The sequence below is a fragment of the Centrocercus urophasianus genome, unplaced genomic scaffold (assembly GCF_019232065.1).
Source record: "Centrocercus urophasianus isolate 14NV4802_14NV808 unplaced genomic scaffold, USGS_Curo_1.0 seq_29, whole genome shotgun sequence".
Classification (NCBI taxonomy): domain Eukaryota; kingdom Metazoa; phylum Chordata; class Aves; order Galliformes; family Phasianidae; genus Centrocercus; species Centrocercus urophasianus.
The window spans coordinates 1,709,862-1,726,952 of NW_024884855.1; the positions used below are offsets into that span (position 1 = coordinate 1,709,862).

At 41.2% G+C, this 17,091-nt stretch overlaps 1 protein-coding gene across 1 annotated transcript in view; it reads right to left on the reverse strand.

The window, feature by feature from the left end:
- GSG1L (GSG1 like) overlaps positions 1-17,091 on the reverse strand; it is a 56,994-nt gene that overhangs the window by 35,486 nt on the left and 4,417 nt on the right. Inside the window, exon 2 of the mRNA XM_042828169.1 lies at positions 4,340-4,387. Coding sequence (XP_042684103.1) covers positions 4,340-4,387 — 48 coding nt within the window. The remainder of the gene's footprint in view (positions 1-4,339; positions 4,388-17,091) is intronic.

The following is a 17,091-nucleotide window of genomic DNA, read 5'->3' on the forward strand; positions in this document are numbered from 1 at the left end:
CGTAAAGAGATTGTCCTGTGAATCCTATATGTGAATCTTGCCCTCTGTTGGTGCAACAATCTCAGTTTTGAGTGAACAATGATCTTTTAGTTTGCTTCTGAAGCAACTTCCCAACAGGACTCCTCAGGTCAGAGCACCTCATTCTCCTTCTGCCCTCACTGTTGTTGTGGTTAACAGCTGACGTTCATGTCATTTAGAGAAGGATGGGGAAGTTCAAACTTCCACGCTGTTCTGTGCATGGGGAAGTACAGGCCTGTATTTGTGTATAATTGTCATTCATCAGGTCACTTTTTGAGACTTATTGCCACCTTTTGTTTTACACCGTGGTGCCACAGTTTCCAGACATAATATTCAGCCTCGGTTTCTTCCACGTGAATGCATCCTCCTTGGCCCTGTGGATGTCCTCTTGGGCACAGATCTGCAGGGATGGGTGAGCCCAGAAGGGCTGGTGACAGAGGGAGGATTATGGAGCATGTTGCAGCCCAGTGTGCTGGGTGGACACTGCGGCAAGCGCCTGATGGAAAGAAAGCTGCGTTGAACAAGTGAGGTCTTGAGCAGCCCATAGGCAGAGGAAGATGCATTAAAAGATGTACCAAGTAGTTAAAAACTGGATGTGCTTTTCAGATCGGCGCCCCTTACTAAACCAGCTACCCTTTTCTGATGTCAAAATAATCAGCAAGAATGAAATTTTAATTTGCTTTGTTGAGAAAATCCCAGGGACGACTCAGAACTTGAAGATCAGGTGGCAGCTTTCTTCCAGCTCCTTTTGGAAATACTTGCTATCTTATTACTCATTTCTGTAATGAGAATTAGAAAATAGAAGGCTTCATGGGACCCAAAACCAACTGCTCCTTGAGAGCCCTCTAAAAGTCTTGGCCAAAGTAACCTTGTTAGTAGCCTATTATCCTACCTTCCTTTACCATTAGTGAATGAATAATGTCATAATAAATGTGGACATGGGACGTATTTTTTTCTCATTATATCTACCATCATAAAGCTGATTTTGTTAAGCAGATTTAGCACTAACAACCAGCAATAGCTAATAAATTCAATGTTAGGCTTACAGGCTTCTGACAGATTGTTGGCAGCTGTCTTAAGAGCAGGGAAGGGCTCTCCAAGTGTAGGTTGGAAGTGTTTATTTATACCACACTGTGGGTCTGTTTGCCCCAAATCCTGCTGCTCAGATCTGCCTCCTTTTAGTAGGTGGCATTGGTGCAATGTATACAAAAGCTGTAATAGCTGAACAGAAATACAATATCCAGATCAGCATAAGTGGACTAAAGATAGGGAGCTCAAAATCGTAGATCCTTATGCTTTAACAGTGAAAATAAGAAGCAGGGTTTCATTTATGAAGGTAAGGATGCACCTAGGCCTCACCATGTATTTTTAAGATTTTCCTTTAAATGTTTGTGATCAACTTTTCTCTATAAAAAAAAGTTTTTAAATATTCTGATGGGGTTTTACTCTGATTTGTTGCTGATTGGTGATGGACTGTAGAAGAAGTTGTTACACAACGAGACTGTCTGTGCTTAGGCTTCCTTCTAGCATGCCTTCAAAGTGAGAGATGATGTGCTTGGAAGTATTTTGACAGTCTCCAACAACCTGTCCTTAGCTGAGAAGTCGGTGAGACACAGGTCTAATTTGGAGCAGAGAAAGCCAACTTGAAAGAAAACTCTGGAAAGCCGAGTCCCCAGCTGCAATAATTGAGCATGCATACCTAGAGACATTTTGGGTATTAAAAAAACCTTGAACAATCACTTTTTAGTGGTAATTCATGCTAAGAATGTGTATAGAAAATGAGCGAGCAGAAGTCTCATTGTAAAGACAAGTTGTGTTCCCAGTTACACAATGTTCTGTGAAAACCAAAGCATGGTAGTACAACTGAGCTCAGAAAAAGGCCCTCGGTTTTTATGTATTTGCTGCATTTTTATCATATCATTTACTTGGAAGAGGAATCAAGTATCTGGCCCAGCACCAGGTGCTACTGAATAGCTGCAGGCTTCTGCCCAGTGTGCATGCCCAGCCAACACCACAGGAATCTGGAGGTGTACGCAGGTTTCTCAGGGCTTCAGAAGTGGGGAAATCTGTCTCCTGCCCCTTGCCAGCAGCTGAGCACAGTTATCCAGCTGCATACCTTTCCTAAATAGGTTTTCACTTTGGAATTTGGATGACCCTCTGCAATCATCTGCTCTGAATACCTTCATTGCTCTGCTTGAGAAATAAATGTTAAAATGCTGATTTCTCTGATTTCTTTAGGAATATTACTACAGCACAAGGGATACTTGTAAAGTCAGTGCTGAGTGACAGAATGAAGAAATTGAAGAAGTTGGAAGTTCTTTCTATTTACGAAAGAACAGAATAGGTCTACAAGTTAAATAATTTGCAGTGAAAGAAAGCTGGGCATCATTGACACAGCTTTCTTTTCACATGTGGTGGAAGTATCTCAGGATGGTACAAGGCTGATGGTGAAGAAATCAGGTTGGCCATGTTTCAGTTGATATGCAATTGCAGAATCTTTCCTGTTTTTCTTTGTAAGTCAGGTAGTTGGTATTTTCTATCTTCAGCTGAGCATTCCCCTCACTTTCTGTGATCATGTCATACAACTGCACGGAAAAGCTTCAAAAATAGAAATAATTTTGTTCACTAAAACTGCACCAAAAGAGCTTGACTTGTTCGAAAACAAAAAATAAAATAGCCTAGAAATATACACTGATACCATGCAGCAACTCTAAAAGTGCTATGGAAAAAAAATGCTGACAGCGTTTAGCACCACCAAAAAAGCTAATACTGAAAGTACTAACTGCTGTTTTGGAATGAGCGTGGGCGATGCATTATGAACCCTAATGAACTTGCACAGAAAATGGATGAACAAAACCATCCCCGTGCCTTTCTAACAGCCAGGCTGTGCTTGTCTTGAGTCCTTCTCAAATCATGCAATGTCTGCTTGGCCTTGTGTTGCCTTTTTTGCTCCTTTTACGTCTTTATCAATGTTCTTTATATCTCCTTTCACATTTCTCTCCTTCAGGCTAAAGAATCTTAGTCTTTCTTGTACAGAACCTTCTAGAACTCTGAATACCCTTGCTGCCTTTCTGTGAACCGGACTAGAAAGGAAAAAAAATACCACTGTGTATTCTGTATACAGGAGAGGCTCTTGGTCTTTACAGTCATTCTGCAACAGGACGCTCCCTGCTCTGTTCTCAGGCCCTTTCCTTGGGATTCCTAAAATCCAGTTTGCTTTTTGCCCTCTGAATGAGGAGCTTGTGGTTTCAAATCTGTTCAGTCCCAAGGTCAAATTTCTGTACGTAAGGTTTAGCTCACAGCTCATCAGTGTTAGTAATCCCAGGATTGTTTTTCCCTTATGTGCATAATATCTTCAAGTTTGCTTACAATGACCTTCACAGAGACTGCTAGCATTTCTCCCACTGAATACCCCACTAGTTTATTAACAGTAATCATCTTTCTCTTCCAAGCTGCCCAGCTGATCAGCAATTCAGACTGAGAACAATTGTTCCTTACACCACTCACTGCCTGTGTCAGACTTCATGGAGGTACCATTTGCTCAAAAGGCTTTGGGACTGTCTTACGTGATCTAAAAAATGGTGTCTCTGTACAAAAGAGAGTTTTCACATCCTTTGGATTCTCCAGAAGTTCATTGTGAGCATGGAGGGCAGCACAAGGATCATGTGCCTCTGTGATTGTGGGCAGAGTGCTCAGTCTTCAGGTGGAAGCAGGATGTGCTCAGCTGCCCAACTTGATAGTTAATTGAATTCTACCTTTTATTTTATATTTCTGATGGTGGATACTATTGAGAAATATGGACTAAATTGCTATGGGGGATGTGCACCTCTAGTACAGGGGTAAAGGAAAGCTTTGCAGCCTGCTGTTTCTTTGCACCTGATTATTTTCCCTCTCTTCTTTCCTTGATGTTAGGTCACACAAGCAGTTACATGATTTCCCCTCACAAAGAGACATTTGGGACCTGAAAGTAAGTGTCACTGCAATTTTCTGAGTATAAATGGCTCCATGGCCTGAGGAAACTGTGCAGTGTCCTTCCTTACTAAAGGAGGCAGGGAAAAGTCTGTATTACAAAATAAATCTTAATTTACTTGGAAAAAAAGCCCACCAAACAGCTGAATGAAAAAGGAACGCATCAGAGAAATGACAGGTCTGCAGGATCTGAGTAAACAGCTGTCTTAACTCTTCAGCTGAAAGTAATCTGGATGACACTTAAGTTCTTGTATGCTTAGGAAGTAATGTTTCCCCTGGCACTGAAGTATGACAAGAAACAGTACTGGTGCTATTTGTAAAAAGGGAAGAAGCCTTAAATGTATTGTCTTACCTTTTTCAGAAGCCGGAGCAAGGTCAATAAAACTTCGACATTTCTCACCTTTAAAAGAAAAGGATTATTTTAGGAGACAGAAGGTGTTTGGTTTGCTCTGCCTCCTCTTTCTGCTGGTGTTCCTGCCCTCGCTCCCACCTGAGACTCTATGGGACCACCTCATGTTCTCAGCCACAGAGCAGATGTTTACTGGGCCTCCTTCCTAGACAAATGATCCTCACAAGGCAAGGGTCACCTTCAACCAAGGGTATGATAAAGCCCATCTGGGTTCTGGTTCCTGTGCCTCTTATCAGGAGAAAACAACTTGATAGCAGAGAAGGAGCCACATAATGCACAGCTCACCAACACTGGACTGTCATTTACAAGCATGGATGAGGAGGACTCCACAGATTCTGCATATGATAGGTATCTGTTATGTAAAAATAATCAGTTTTATACTGCTTATCTAAAGCTGTCTATTAAAAAAAAAACCCAAAACAGTAACAGCAAGTTTTGAGTCCCAGTCATAGTATTTTTAGCTAAGACTGCAGCCAAACAGCCAGAATCCCATATAATTACTCAAGGATAAAGAAAGTTATTCAAAATTCGAATTCATTTGAACAACTTTTCTGTGCTACATTTTGAAGAGTTTTGATAGATTTGATTCTGACCAACTTGAGGGCCCTTGAGGGGACACTCACTTGGCTCACTTGAATGGGTCCAATATTCAAGCTGCAGCTGCACTTTCTCAGTGCCCCAAGCAACATATTCTTCTCTGAAGGGAGAATGTGAGTGAGCCAGGGAATGGTTGACTTCGTTTTATAGGGCATAGCATGAAAGCATATTCTCAGGGAACAGACTAAGCAGAATAAACATCATGCTGATCCTACTTGTAGACATTACTAGACTCACGTTGTCAGCAGACTGTCATTAAAAACTCTGAGAATCAATGTGGAATTCCAGTTGGGCACTTGATACTACAGCACAAAGCAAAGAAGCAGTCATTTTCTACAAGAATCTGACATTTAGTACTGCTCACTGGAGAGATGGAGAACTTCATCTTTCCAGAAGGGCTGAACAAAGGGATTTGTCCAGCTCTGGCTACCTGGGTGCCGACGTCAAAGCTTCACTCACCCCAGTTTTCCAAATGGGATTTATCAGGCCCTGATTTAGGTATGAAATGTGGCTATGAAAGACAAAAGCTGAAGCACAAAGCAAGCTAAAAAAATTGCATAGCATTTTCAAGTCTTTTAAAGCCCACTGTTACAAAGCAGGCTAATGTGCTGCCGTGACAGTCGCACAGCCCTGTGTCACTCCCTCTGCCTTGTGGCTGCTTCATCCTTTTATCACTGTAAATTAAAGCTTTTCTCTTTTAGGACTCTGCCTCAGCAAATGTAACCAAAGCAGCAAATGTATCTTAAAGATGGATGCTTTGACTTTTGTACTTCTTCAGGCAATTGAGGAAACTATAAAATAATTCCTGTGTTTAGGTGCATCTGTCCAATGAATACACGTGGTTTTTACAATAAGTTACAGTACGAAGTGGCCAATAGCTTCTCTGCTCTGCCCTGAGTAATCAGAGCATGGCATGCCTTCCACAGGTAATGGTGGAGAATCCATTTTGCCCATTAAGACTTGAATTTGTGGAAGAGCAGCTGAAGTTTTTATTAGTTTTCTTTAATTATCTTTGCACAGTCAAAAGACTTATTTAGAAAATGTGAGCCATTGAAAAAGAATACATGGTGAAATACAGAAGAGATGTTGAAGTCTGCATTTTTTTTTTGTTCTTAAAAGCAATTAATTATATGTACAAATCCTTGCTCACCACAGGGGAGTCAGACTAAGATGGCCATCAGAGGTCCCTTCTAACTCCAAGGATTCCATGATTCCATGATCACTATATAATGTTAATCCTTTTGATGTCTTTGGTAGGATTGAGATAAAAGAAATAATTCATAACAGATTGCTAATATTACTTTTTATTTGCTACATATGCTACAAAGTGCTGTGTATGTAATCTATGTATAAGTTGCTATAAAAGTTGCACTTGGTATTGAAACGAACGTTTCTGTAACCCCATGTCTGAGCAAAGGACTTGTCCTCTGTGAATTCAGGCATTACGAGGACATTTTAGAAAAGAAAACAAGTTATCAAAGCATCATCTCTATTTCCAAAAGAGGTCCGTATCTGAGCAGAGGGAATGTCAGGTGAACAAATGTTGCTGTGAGACAGACTGAAAGATACTTGGTGGTGTATCACAGAAACAACAGCATCTCAGAAGCTCTGTGTTGACAGGACCTTGCTGGTCTCTTTTCAGCCTTGTGCTCAGAGTAGGACTATTGCTGGGGCCTGATCAGGTCACCTGTGACTTTACCAAGTCTTGTGATACCTGATGGATGGTGATGCACTTTCTGTAGTGCCTCCCAAGGCTGCGCCCACTTCTGGAGAAGTGCTTCTGACTAGAACTTCTGTAGCTGCTCTTTGTAGCCATTCATCCTATATTTGTAGGGACATGAGCAAGGCCAGCTACTTTTTTTTCACATGTGGTTTTCTTAGGGACCTGATCAAGAAATTCAGGCGAGCAGGTGGGCTATAAAAGATACTGTGCTGTAAGTAGGAATCATTCTCAGCCAGATTGCATTATAAGGCATGACGTCTGTCAGGAATGCACTGATATCAAGTTAATATAAGGAGAGTGACCTTTAGATTTGAATTTGATATAAGCAGATTATGCTGGATTTTTCATTTTAGCCATATGGATCTGCATTTTTTGTTTGTTTTCAGACGTAATCTATTAATTTTATCTCACTTATCTTAACCTCACTTCTCAGAGTCATGTCTCCCCCATGGCTGCAGTGAACCTGAAGTCATATTACTGGAAACCTTTAAAAATTGCCTGATTCTCCCCCGTGTTATCCCAAGAAAGCTAACAATGAATGGCATTTGCTATTAGAGAAATGGCATCTGTCATTCTGAGAGCTGGAGATGCACAGTGCCTCTCAGATACATGGTAAAGTACTGACAAAGCCATTCCAGTTCTGGGTCCTGATGAAGCTAGTGGTTTCATCATGTTTGGCTCTAGATGCTTTGTCCAGAGGACAAATGTAGAGAGGGTGATCGCATGCTGCTTAGAAGAATGTGCATCTGCATACCTTCCCTTTAATCAGCTTGCCCAGTGTTGTCTCTCTCAGGAAAGCTCTCTGTGACAAGGCCTCCAGCTTAAATAACAAGGATAGAAAATACTGGAGTGACCAGAAAAAGGCCTTTTGGGGCCATGATGCAAAGATTGGTTGTAGACTGGGGACTGAGAAAAAGAAAAGCATGGAGGGTGAGATCAGCTTCAACTGCTGATTTCCAGATTGTGATGGCCTTAGTGCTAAAGGTTCTGCTCAGAACTACGTAAGAAGTTCTTGATGAAGGACTCTTCGCTCTGTTGTTTCTGCCCCTGGACACTGCAGTTTCTTCCTCTGTTTTCAGAGGTAACCAATGTTGGCATTTATAGACCGTGTTTGTACTTGGACATGCAGACATGCATCTCTCTGAGAACTGAAGATGTCAGCAGTGTTTTCACTGCTCCTCTTAGGATTTATGCTAAGTTATTTTTGGATATCTTGTATAACCGATCTCTTAAGCCCTCTTAAGTTTAATTTTAGACTTTGCAGAGTTTATCCTGCTGTGCCGCCCTTTTCCAGATGCATCGTCACCTAATAACGAGGTCCTGCAGAGTCTTTGGAGAATACAGAAAAGGCTGTCAATTCGTGCTGCAACAAGAACAGTGTCTAAGGTTCCTTCCCTTGATAGTCCTCACCCACTTGTCTCACTGATTCTAACAGAGGAGAAAGCCAAGGAGTGGTCTCTCCTGTACATAACTCTCTTGTATAGACAGAGGAGATACAACCTGGCTTCAACACTGCTGCACGGTGCGCAGAGCTCTCTGGAGCTCAGCAGCATCAGGGAGTTGCTGCAGGTTGAGAAGAAAGGACTGACTACCCAAACATCAACAGGAGGAAACTACATGGTGCCAACTCCTTCTAGGGCTTCCCAAGGATGAGGCAGAAATCTGTGACGCCATCTGTGCAAACCCTGGCAAATGCATTCCATCCTAAGCATGTTGGCTGTGCACAGGCTCACTTGTGTCTCACTGGACTTCCTTAGCAGGTCATAGTGACCTATAGGTCTAGGTACCAGCGACTGAAAACACTGAAATTTGTGTTTTTTCTCCAGTTAATATTACTTAATTGTGCAGATGTGCATGTACCTGTAATTTAGTATGGATCTTCAGATTGAACCAGCTGGAGACTAGAAGGTATATCTGGAAATACTCATGGTCTGAGCTATTGCCTGGGTTATGGTATGGACAACAGACCTAGAGCCCATGATAGTATCTGAGACCAATGGTGTGATGTTGTGCATCTACAGAGAGAAGAAGTGGGCAGTTTATCACTAGTGACCGTGACACTTACTCAGATGGAGAGGAAGAGGAGCTGGTGGGGTGCTGCTGGTGTCTTTTTGGTGCTGCTACAGGCACAGCTCCCTACATTGATCCGTGTGGCCAACAGGTAAGTGTCACAGAGGCATCTGTGTGCATGTACACGAGTGTGTGCCTGCATCTTGAGTACGTGCTCAGGCTGAACTGGGAAGCAGCACACAGGCAAGAGAGGAGAAATCCCCTGGGTCTTAAAGTCTCTTGGGCTCAGCTTCTGTTCCCAAGAGCACACACAGCATTTTCTCACACAGGCTCATCGGAACTTTTCCCATTTCACGGCTCTATAGCTGTGCAAGCACCCGTAGCACAAAAGTCAAATGACTGCCAGCTCCTCAGTGGTTTCTACTGTGGAAAGCTTGGCTTTGGGCTTCTGTTCTGAGGAAACGGTGTATGGTAAGAAGTGCTGGACTCAGGGAATGAGGGAAAGTTGTGGCAGCATTCTGTGATCACTGTCTAACTTGCAGGGTGAGGGCCATGATCTTTCCACTGTTCTTTGCCTTCTCCTGCTCCTAATGCAGTCAGAATTCCTGAGTTTCCAGCAAATAATTGTCATCAAGATTTTCTCATGTCTGAGAAATCAAATCACTTCAGAAAAAAGGGAAAGTGGCCATTCCAAATCCAAAAAATTCAACCCTGCCAGAGAATTCAGAAAAACAAGGCCCTACAGAGCTATCAGGAATGCATCATATATCAGCTTCATTGCAGTGAGCTGCTTTTCCCTTAGTGCTGTGCACATCTTATCACTGGCACAGTGCAACAGCTCAGGTTGAGATCCTTTTGTGGGGAAGTTGTAGACACTGGAAAGCGAGTGCACAGCTACATAAAACAGCTGGAGATGCAGCTGTGCACATAGATTGCATCTAAACTATAGCATACAGATGTACTTTTTCTTCTATGAGTTCCCTAAAATGTGTGGTTTGTTCATTCCTTTCCCACTCCACAGATGGAGAATTCAGATTTCTCCCCTCCCCCTGGAACATTTTCAATCGCTGTCTTCAGGACAACACAACAGTGGCTGAGCTGGTCCAGAATACACCTCAGAATATAAACTGGTGGTTTGGGCTAGAAATCAGGAAGAGGGCAGAAAACACACAAAAAATGCAAAGGCTTTAAGACAATATGCTAATGGGAATAACACACCTGTTGCAATAGCAAGGACCAGGAGCTGCTGTCACGTTTATTGATCCTGTGTTCCTTCTTTAGAGGCCAGTGCTAAATGTCTCATTAACAATTAAGGCAAGAAAATAAGAGGTAACTTTAAGAAAAATGTAGTAGTTCTGAGTGAAAGGAGGAGCTCCATTGTAACTCTGTTTCTCATCTTGGTGGGGGAAAAAGAAGAAAGAAAAAGCTATCAGTGTTCACTTACCCTGCATAAAATTTCATGAATTCAGAAGGACAGTTCTGTTATATGATTAAATTTCATTTAAACAGCATTCCCTTTCAGAAACATGCTGGCTCCCAGCCTATGAAAGACATGGTCCCTTTTTTCCCCAATGCACCCTAGCAGGTCTTTGTCTCTCCAACTATGTCTGGAGCCATGTGATTCTAATGAGATTCCATGTCATCTACAGAAAGTAAAATCATTGTGTGTATCTGAAAAAATTATATAACCCTCCAGGGGTCTGAAGGAGTGGATGAGGATTGAATCACCACTTCCATGAATTAAAATACTACATGAGGAAAAATATAGGTTAATGAGCTCGTGCAAACTGAGTTTATCAGGTTAATTAACAAGTGAAACATTCCACTTTTGATTAAACTTTTCCCAGACAAGGCACTTAACTGATTTTTTTCCCCTAATGAAAATAAAGCCTTAATCTCCAAACAAAACCAACTGTTGAAAGTGTTGATTTCGCTGGAACAATATTTTCTGCTGGAAAACAAACCAGTTTTTATAGAGTTGCACTCAAATATGTATTAAGCTATGCAAATAACTGTTTTCTATCACTCCAACAGCTTTCATTTATAACTTCTGCCCATCAACATTTCTCTTGCTTCCAAGTAAAGAGTTTGCTCCAATTCCCATTTCTCTCTGTTTCTTTCAGTGGACTCAAACTCTTAAACCTCTCTACATTTTAAAGCAGAAGGCCACTTCTTTAAGCTTTCTGCTTTTTTTCATTTCAGTCATGCATTTTTTCCTCAATTCACATACTTAAAATGAAATGCTAATAGTCTTATCGGAGAGGGGATGTGCACACTGCAAAGTTTCCCTTTTGCTTCCTCGGCACAGCAGATAGCTGTGGAGGGGCACTGGGTGCAGGCAGAGAGGAGAACGTGCAGCGTGCTGTGCAAAGTCAGACTGTGTGCCATGGCAACTGTGTTCTCTGCACCAAAACTCTGACTGGTGAGAAAATCCTTCGCAGTCACTGGAAGCAAACTTCTTCACACTCCCTAATTGTCTAATTGAAACACACAAAGACACAAGACTCATCTGACTATCTTTGTAAGGCCCAATGGGTTGACAGGCCCTTTGTGTACGCACATGTAGATGGGCATACATTTGAGGAGATGGAGAACAGAATTGAGAGAACAATGGTGCTGAGAGAGGATTTCAGTGACTCTGATGTCAAATTAGATCGGACGGAAAATGTGAAATTGGGCACAGTTTTGATTAAGCACTTCAAATAATGGAATGGAAAGGTGAGAATTTGTACCTGTCCATCGCAGATGTGACAGCTTTGACCCACTGTGCTTACTTTGTGGTCAGCTTTGTAGTCAGAAACACTGCTCTTTGCTTGAAGCCTTACTGGCTCTACAAAACTCATCTCTTTCCAGATGCCAAGGTGCCATTCCAGACAGCTGATGGGAAGGCAGAGTTGTTTTTGTCCATTCCCATTTGCTGTCATTTGTGACTAAATGCTGTAAAAAGAAGAGTCATCTTGCTAATGTAAATATGCCAAACATGCTAGTTATCACGGGGTCCATTATCTGTGGGACTATCAGGTTTCCAAGAAACCATGAAAGACCAGAAATAATGCTTCTGACAGAATATGTAGTTGATATATACCTCGCTGTATATATATGCATGATGTCTTCTACAGTTCCTCATGTGACTGCATTAGCAGTTCCCTTCAGGCTGGTGATTAGCAAAGATCAAAGGAGTATCTTCCACTCTTTCCAATTAGTAGCTGTGGGTCAGCATGGATCCTCTTTTAACCATGCCAGCACTTCTCTCCAGATAACGCCCAACCAGAGTATTCGTATTGGATCTGTGCCCTAGCTGCAGAAATACATAAGCATAGCAAGCAGAGATGAAAGTCTCTGAGAGCAAAGAAAGAAACTCTTTTTCACGGTTCGGATTACTCCAGAAAATGAAAACATCAAAAGCTAATGTGCGCTGAAAATGGAGGAAAGGACAAATTCAGAGCAGAGCGTTACTACAATGGCATGGCATGTTCCTGTGAACGTGAGTCACTGAAAAGAACCAAAGAAGATCCTAATTTGGAAGGGACCCATGCTTGGTGATTGCCCAGCCCTCACTTTTGTCAAGATCTCTCTACAAGGCCTCTCTATCCTTGAGGGAGTCATGTTCTCCTTCTTGAACTTGGCATATGCTTGAGTCCTGCATCTAGACACCATCTGCAGATCAAGCCTTTCTTTGACAGATTAATTATTTGATATTGTAGGGAGAGTTGTGATTTAAAAGGCTTAAAATACATCACTCTTTTGGTTAACTTGCTTTCTAAATTTCTGAAATATCTACTAAAAGCATAGGAACCTTAAAATTCCAGCCATGGATGTTTAAACAAAGAGAAGAACAGTAAAACTGCTCTTACTGCAAAAATAAATAAATAAATAAATAAAATTCCAGTGTTTGAAATAAGGTGGAAAAAATGTATTTATTTTTGTGAACCTTATTCCCAAGATTGAACTCTGCAACAAAGTCTCACTTTTCTTTGGTCTGGTCAGATAATGCAGAACGAAATCAGTCTGAATGACAGTATGATATGGTGTTTTTGTCTCCAAATCTCATGAATCTGAACGTTGTGGAGTGAACTTGATTCCCAGCAAACATGGCTCATATCCTTCCCTCCCCCTATCCCATGAGGCAGCCAAGTCCGAGGTGGAACAGCATAAAGCAAATTTTTGTTTGACTGTGACTGTTCATACATGCCTTATCATTCCATAGTAATAACATCTGCTTCTCATTATTTACTACCATCTGTAGTCTTAAAGTCATTGGCAAGTTAGATCAGTGAAGATTTATATTACCATTTAGATTACCAACAAGAATACTGAATAACATTACAGAAAAGCATGATTAACAGAGGATCATGCTAGAAGTGACCCTACTCCCTGATAATCCCTTATTTTGAGATCTGTCAGGTGAGTCAATTTTTAATTTTATCTATTTTAGCTCTGCTAATTCCACGTAAAGGAAAACTTAAAATCAGGAATAAGTACGGTGTAATATGAATCCAGGAGGATAGTCTGATGATTGATATTCCATCCTATCTGTAGTCCTGACTGCATCTGATCATATTTTGCAGTAAGTGGCACTGAGATAACAGTCTCAATTATCCATCGGATGATCAATTTCATCCCTTTGCAATACAGGACCTATGTGTTCTACTTCTTCGAAGTTCCTTCCATCTACAAGCAACCAGGAAAGCCCTTCAGACAGCTTCTTCAAGACCGCTGGGTTAAGTGGCTGAGGATGGACTCATCCAAAGAGAAAGCGATGTAGTTTTGTAGTTTTTGTTTGTGAGATGGAGAAATTTGGCAAGGAAGGAGTGATGCCTCGCCTTGTCCCTTTGCTCTGTTATCAGTCTCAGTCTCACCATCCCGGTCTCATCTTTATATTCGCAATTTATGATGCATGTTCATACAGCTATCCTGTGTCTAGCAGGATCAGGAGGACCTCAAATCCAGAATTCCCAGTGCATCACGGAGACAGAACATCCCCATTACTCTACAGAGCCCTGAAGGTCTTTAATAAACCATTGACCACAGAAATTACAGCTGTCATGTACCTCAGGAGAAGAAGAACAAGAATTGTTGCGAGGACTCCTGTTACACTGGTTAAATTCCTATCGCCAGGACTATCCTATCTTACAAGCAAAACCTCAGGATTTGTTATGAGGAATCACAGTTGCTTTCCTGAAATGGACGTTTCCCCTTGTTCTAAAAGAAGGCAAAAATCCATTACCATCCTTGTTATCTAACCTGGAGGAGGTTTCTCTTCTGATCACAAATTAGATCATCAATTTAATGTTCAGTGCATGAACAGACATACCAATTAGATTCTGAGAAGCTGTAATAATGTGGAGAGCAGCAAAGCACCCTTGCACAGTCTCCATCTGTAGCCAATTTCTGATGCTTTAGAGAAGGCATAAAACCCTTCAGAAAATACGACGTGCATCAAGCCAGCAGCTATTTTTTCTTGGCTCCTATCAATGACCACTGGAAACCCTGAAGCATGGATTCTATGTAATTTAATACAATATAAACATGGTGTGACAAAAGGCAGTCAGACCAAGATGGCTTCTTTCAGACCTCCTCAAGGTACCAACAAATCAGTTATGCAGGATTCAGTCCAAGCTTCCTCGTGCCAGAAACATTGCTCTTTTGTCATGCAGCTCATTCTGCGAATTTGAAACTATCAGTATTTCAGTCATTTCCTTTGCTCACACTGCCCTCTGTGGCAGTGAATTCCAGGCACTCACTTTCTGAGAACCCCTCCTTTTGTCTTCATTTTCCTTCTCAGTGATAAGTAACTTAAATAATGTTCTTTATTTGAATATATATGTATGTGTGTGTGTGTGTATGGTACTATTGTAGCCCCTCTTGATATTTGATCTGTTCTACTTTTTTCTTTTCTTTTCTTGTCTTGAAGGAAATTCTCTTCTCCTCAACTACCTTAGAAATCCCAGTGCATCTATTTTGCCCTCCCTTTTTCTTACCCTATCCATTCATGATGGTGCTAACTAAATGCACAGTGGTGCTGATTCATCCACAGAATAACACTTTTCCTTTCTATTGCAGCACTCTGGCAGCTGGCAGTCACCTCACAGACAAATGCTGGCCCACATCTTGTTTCTTATCTTTTGCCTACCATTGAGTACTTGTGACCTCACAGAATTGCTTTTATTATTATGCTTTTAAATTTATTTATTTCAGTAGTATTCTTACTGCTCTGTGATGTCAGCTCACGTTTTCACTTATGGAGATAAATCTTTACTGTGTAACAGCAATATTTCCAGACTTTGTGACACAGCATACGTAAGGAGTGCATTCAAAGTAAGATTCTTCTCTTCAAATTAAGATTCCTGTGCTAGAATGCCAACTCCATGGACAGATTCCTTTTCTGGCCAACGAGGGGAACAGGTCTCACAGGGCTTTGTTCATTCCACTCCTGGAAGACTGTAACCTCCCCTCAAAGTATTAATTACTCTCTACTGACTGTAATGATGATGTTGATCAGTAGAGGCACATACATCTGCTTTCTCAATGTCCACTGGTTTGCTGTGGGTTTTGCATTGGTTTTGATTTCTTTTTTTTTTTTAATTTTAATTTTATTTAAAGAAACTGGATAATGTTAATTGCGTCTCTGGTTCTCTTGTTGTAGATTGCTAATCTCAGCTATAATCAAATAAGTCCCAAGACCAAACCTGAGGACTGCTGGATATATCTGATCTCCACTGTGTTCTTTACTCTTTTTATATTAATTGCCTCAGTCTCATTGTAAGACTGTTCTTTAATCAGCTTGCAGCCTCTCCATTTATCCCAATAATAATAAATAATGTAATGTAAAATCTGCACCAGTTTCCAGCAAAATTTCTACCTACTTCATTATCTTTGTATCATCATAAATAACTGATATTTAGGGAAGACGTGTATGCAGTAGAGTGATTCTGCTCCTGTGATATCAGTACTGCATCATTAGTCTGGGGACTTCCTGGTCAGAGGCTGCTCTCAAATCATTGTGTCAGTGATGGATATTTCCTTCCTGGATACATGCAGTCCTCAGTTTTCACCTTCACTTCATTCTATGGCACGGAACTCTTTAGGAGGAAATATTTCTATTTATCTGTTATGCCTCTTGTTCTTAAATTGTAGAAGAAGTCAACGATATTTTTTGTTTGAACCCTGTCATTCCCCATCAATGTCATTGTCACAGTTCTCTGTGCTTTGTTGCTTTTTTCCAGTTCGAAGAGGCTCTGGCTCACTGTGGAAATATGTGGATACCTAGCAACCTGCTGTTATCATTCCCTCTGCAGTCTGCAGTTCTGTGAAGAATTTTCAGTGGGACATTCCATCAGATGCTTTGTGACAATACACAGAGACTTGGTCTAATGCATTACTCTTGTCTAGTTCTACCTTTGATAAAGCTCTACCTTTGATAGTATCCAGTTGTTGCCCTATACTGACTGCTTTCACTAAAACCTGTCCTAATGTTCCTGGGTCAAGCGGACTCTATTATTTTTACCCATCTTCCTCTCAGAATACAGAAATGTGAAGATTCATGAAAGACTCTTGTTACCAAAACTGCGTTTTCATGTGCCAATTATTTCAGCATTCTCGGATGGAAACTCTCTATGCCCCCTGAGTTCAGTTCCTCTATCGCTGGAAATGATCTCTTTAATACAAAGCTAAACCTCCTCAATTTCTTTTACCCTCTCTTTCCTTCCTAAGCAATTTGTAACTAGCAATTTTTACATTCCAGTTGTGAATAAACCCACCAGGTTTCAGTTATGCCAATTACATTACATTTTTCATAATGCAATAAGATTTCCCAATTCCTCTTGCTTGTTAATTATTTATTCCACAGGTGCTTCTGCCCTGTCCCTCTCCCTGGACAGCTGCCTATGGTGAGTCACATGTTCTTATTATCACGTTGTTGGAGGGAGAAGGGTGAAGCAGTGCTGTTTCTATACTTCATACTGCAAAAATATATATATAGTAATATAATGAAGCTTTTGTCTTCATATGCTAGAGATTTGTTCAATACTGCAGGATGCACCTCTCTAGTTCTCTGGCTCCTTCTGCAGATGTGCTTTTAGTGCCTATATCTGTGGTCCTTTGGTGCACCTTTGCATATCAGGTAAGTTCTACTCTCCCATGCTCCAGCGCTGGAGGTGTTCAAGGCCAGGCTGGATGGGGTCCCAGACAGCCTGATCTCATGTCTTATAGACATAAGCAACCCTATTCGTGGCAGTGGGGTTAAAATTAGGTGATCCCAAGCCATTCGATGATTTACTCCTTGAAGAGTGCTAATGAATACGTGGTGGCACAGAGAATACAGAGATACCTTGCTTTCAAAATAGAATTCCAATAATGCAAAACG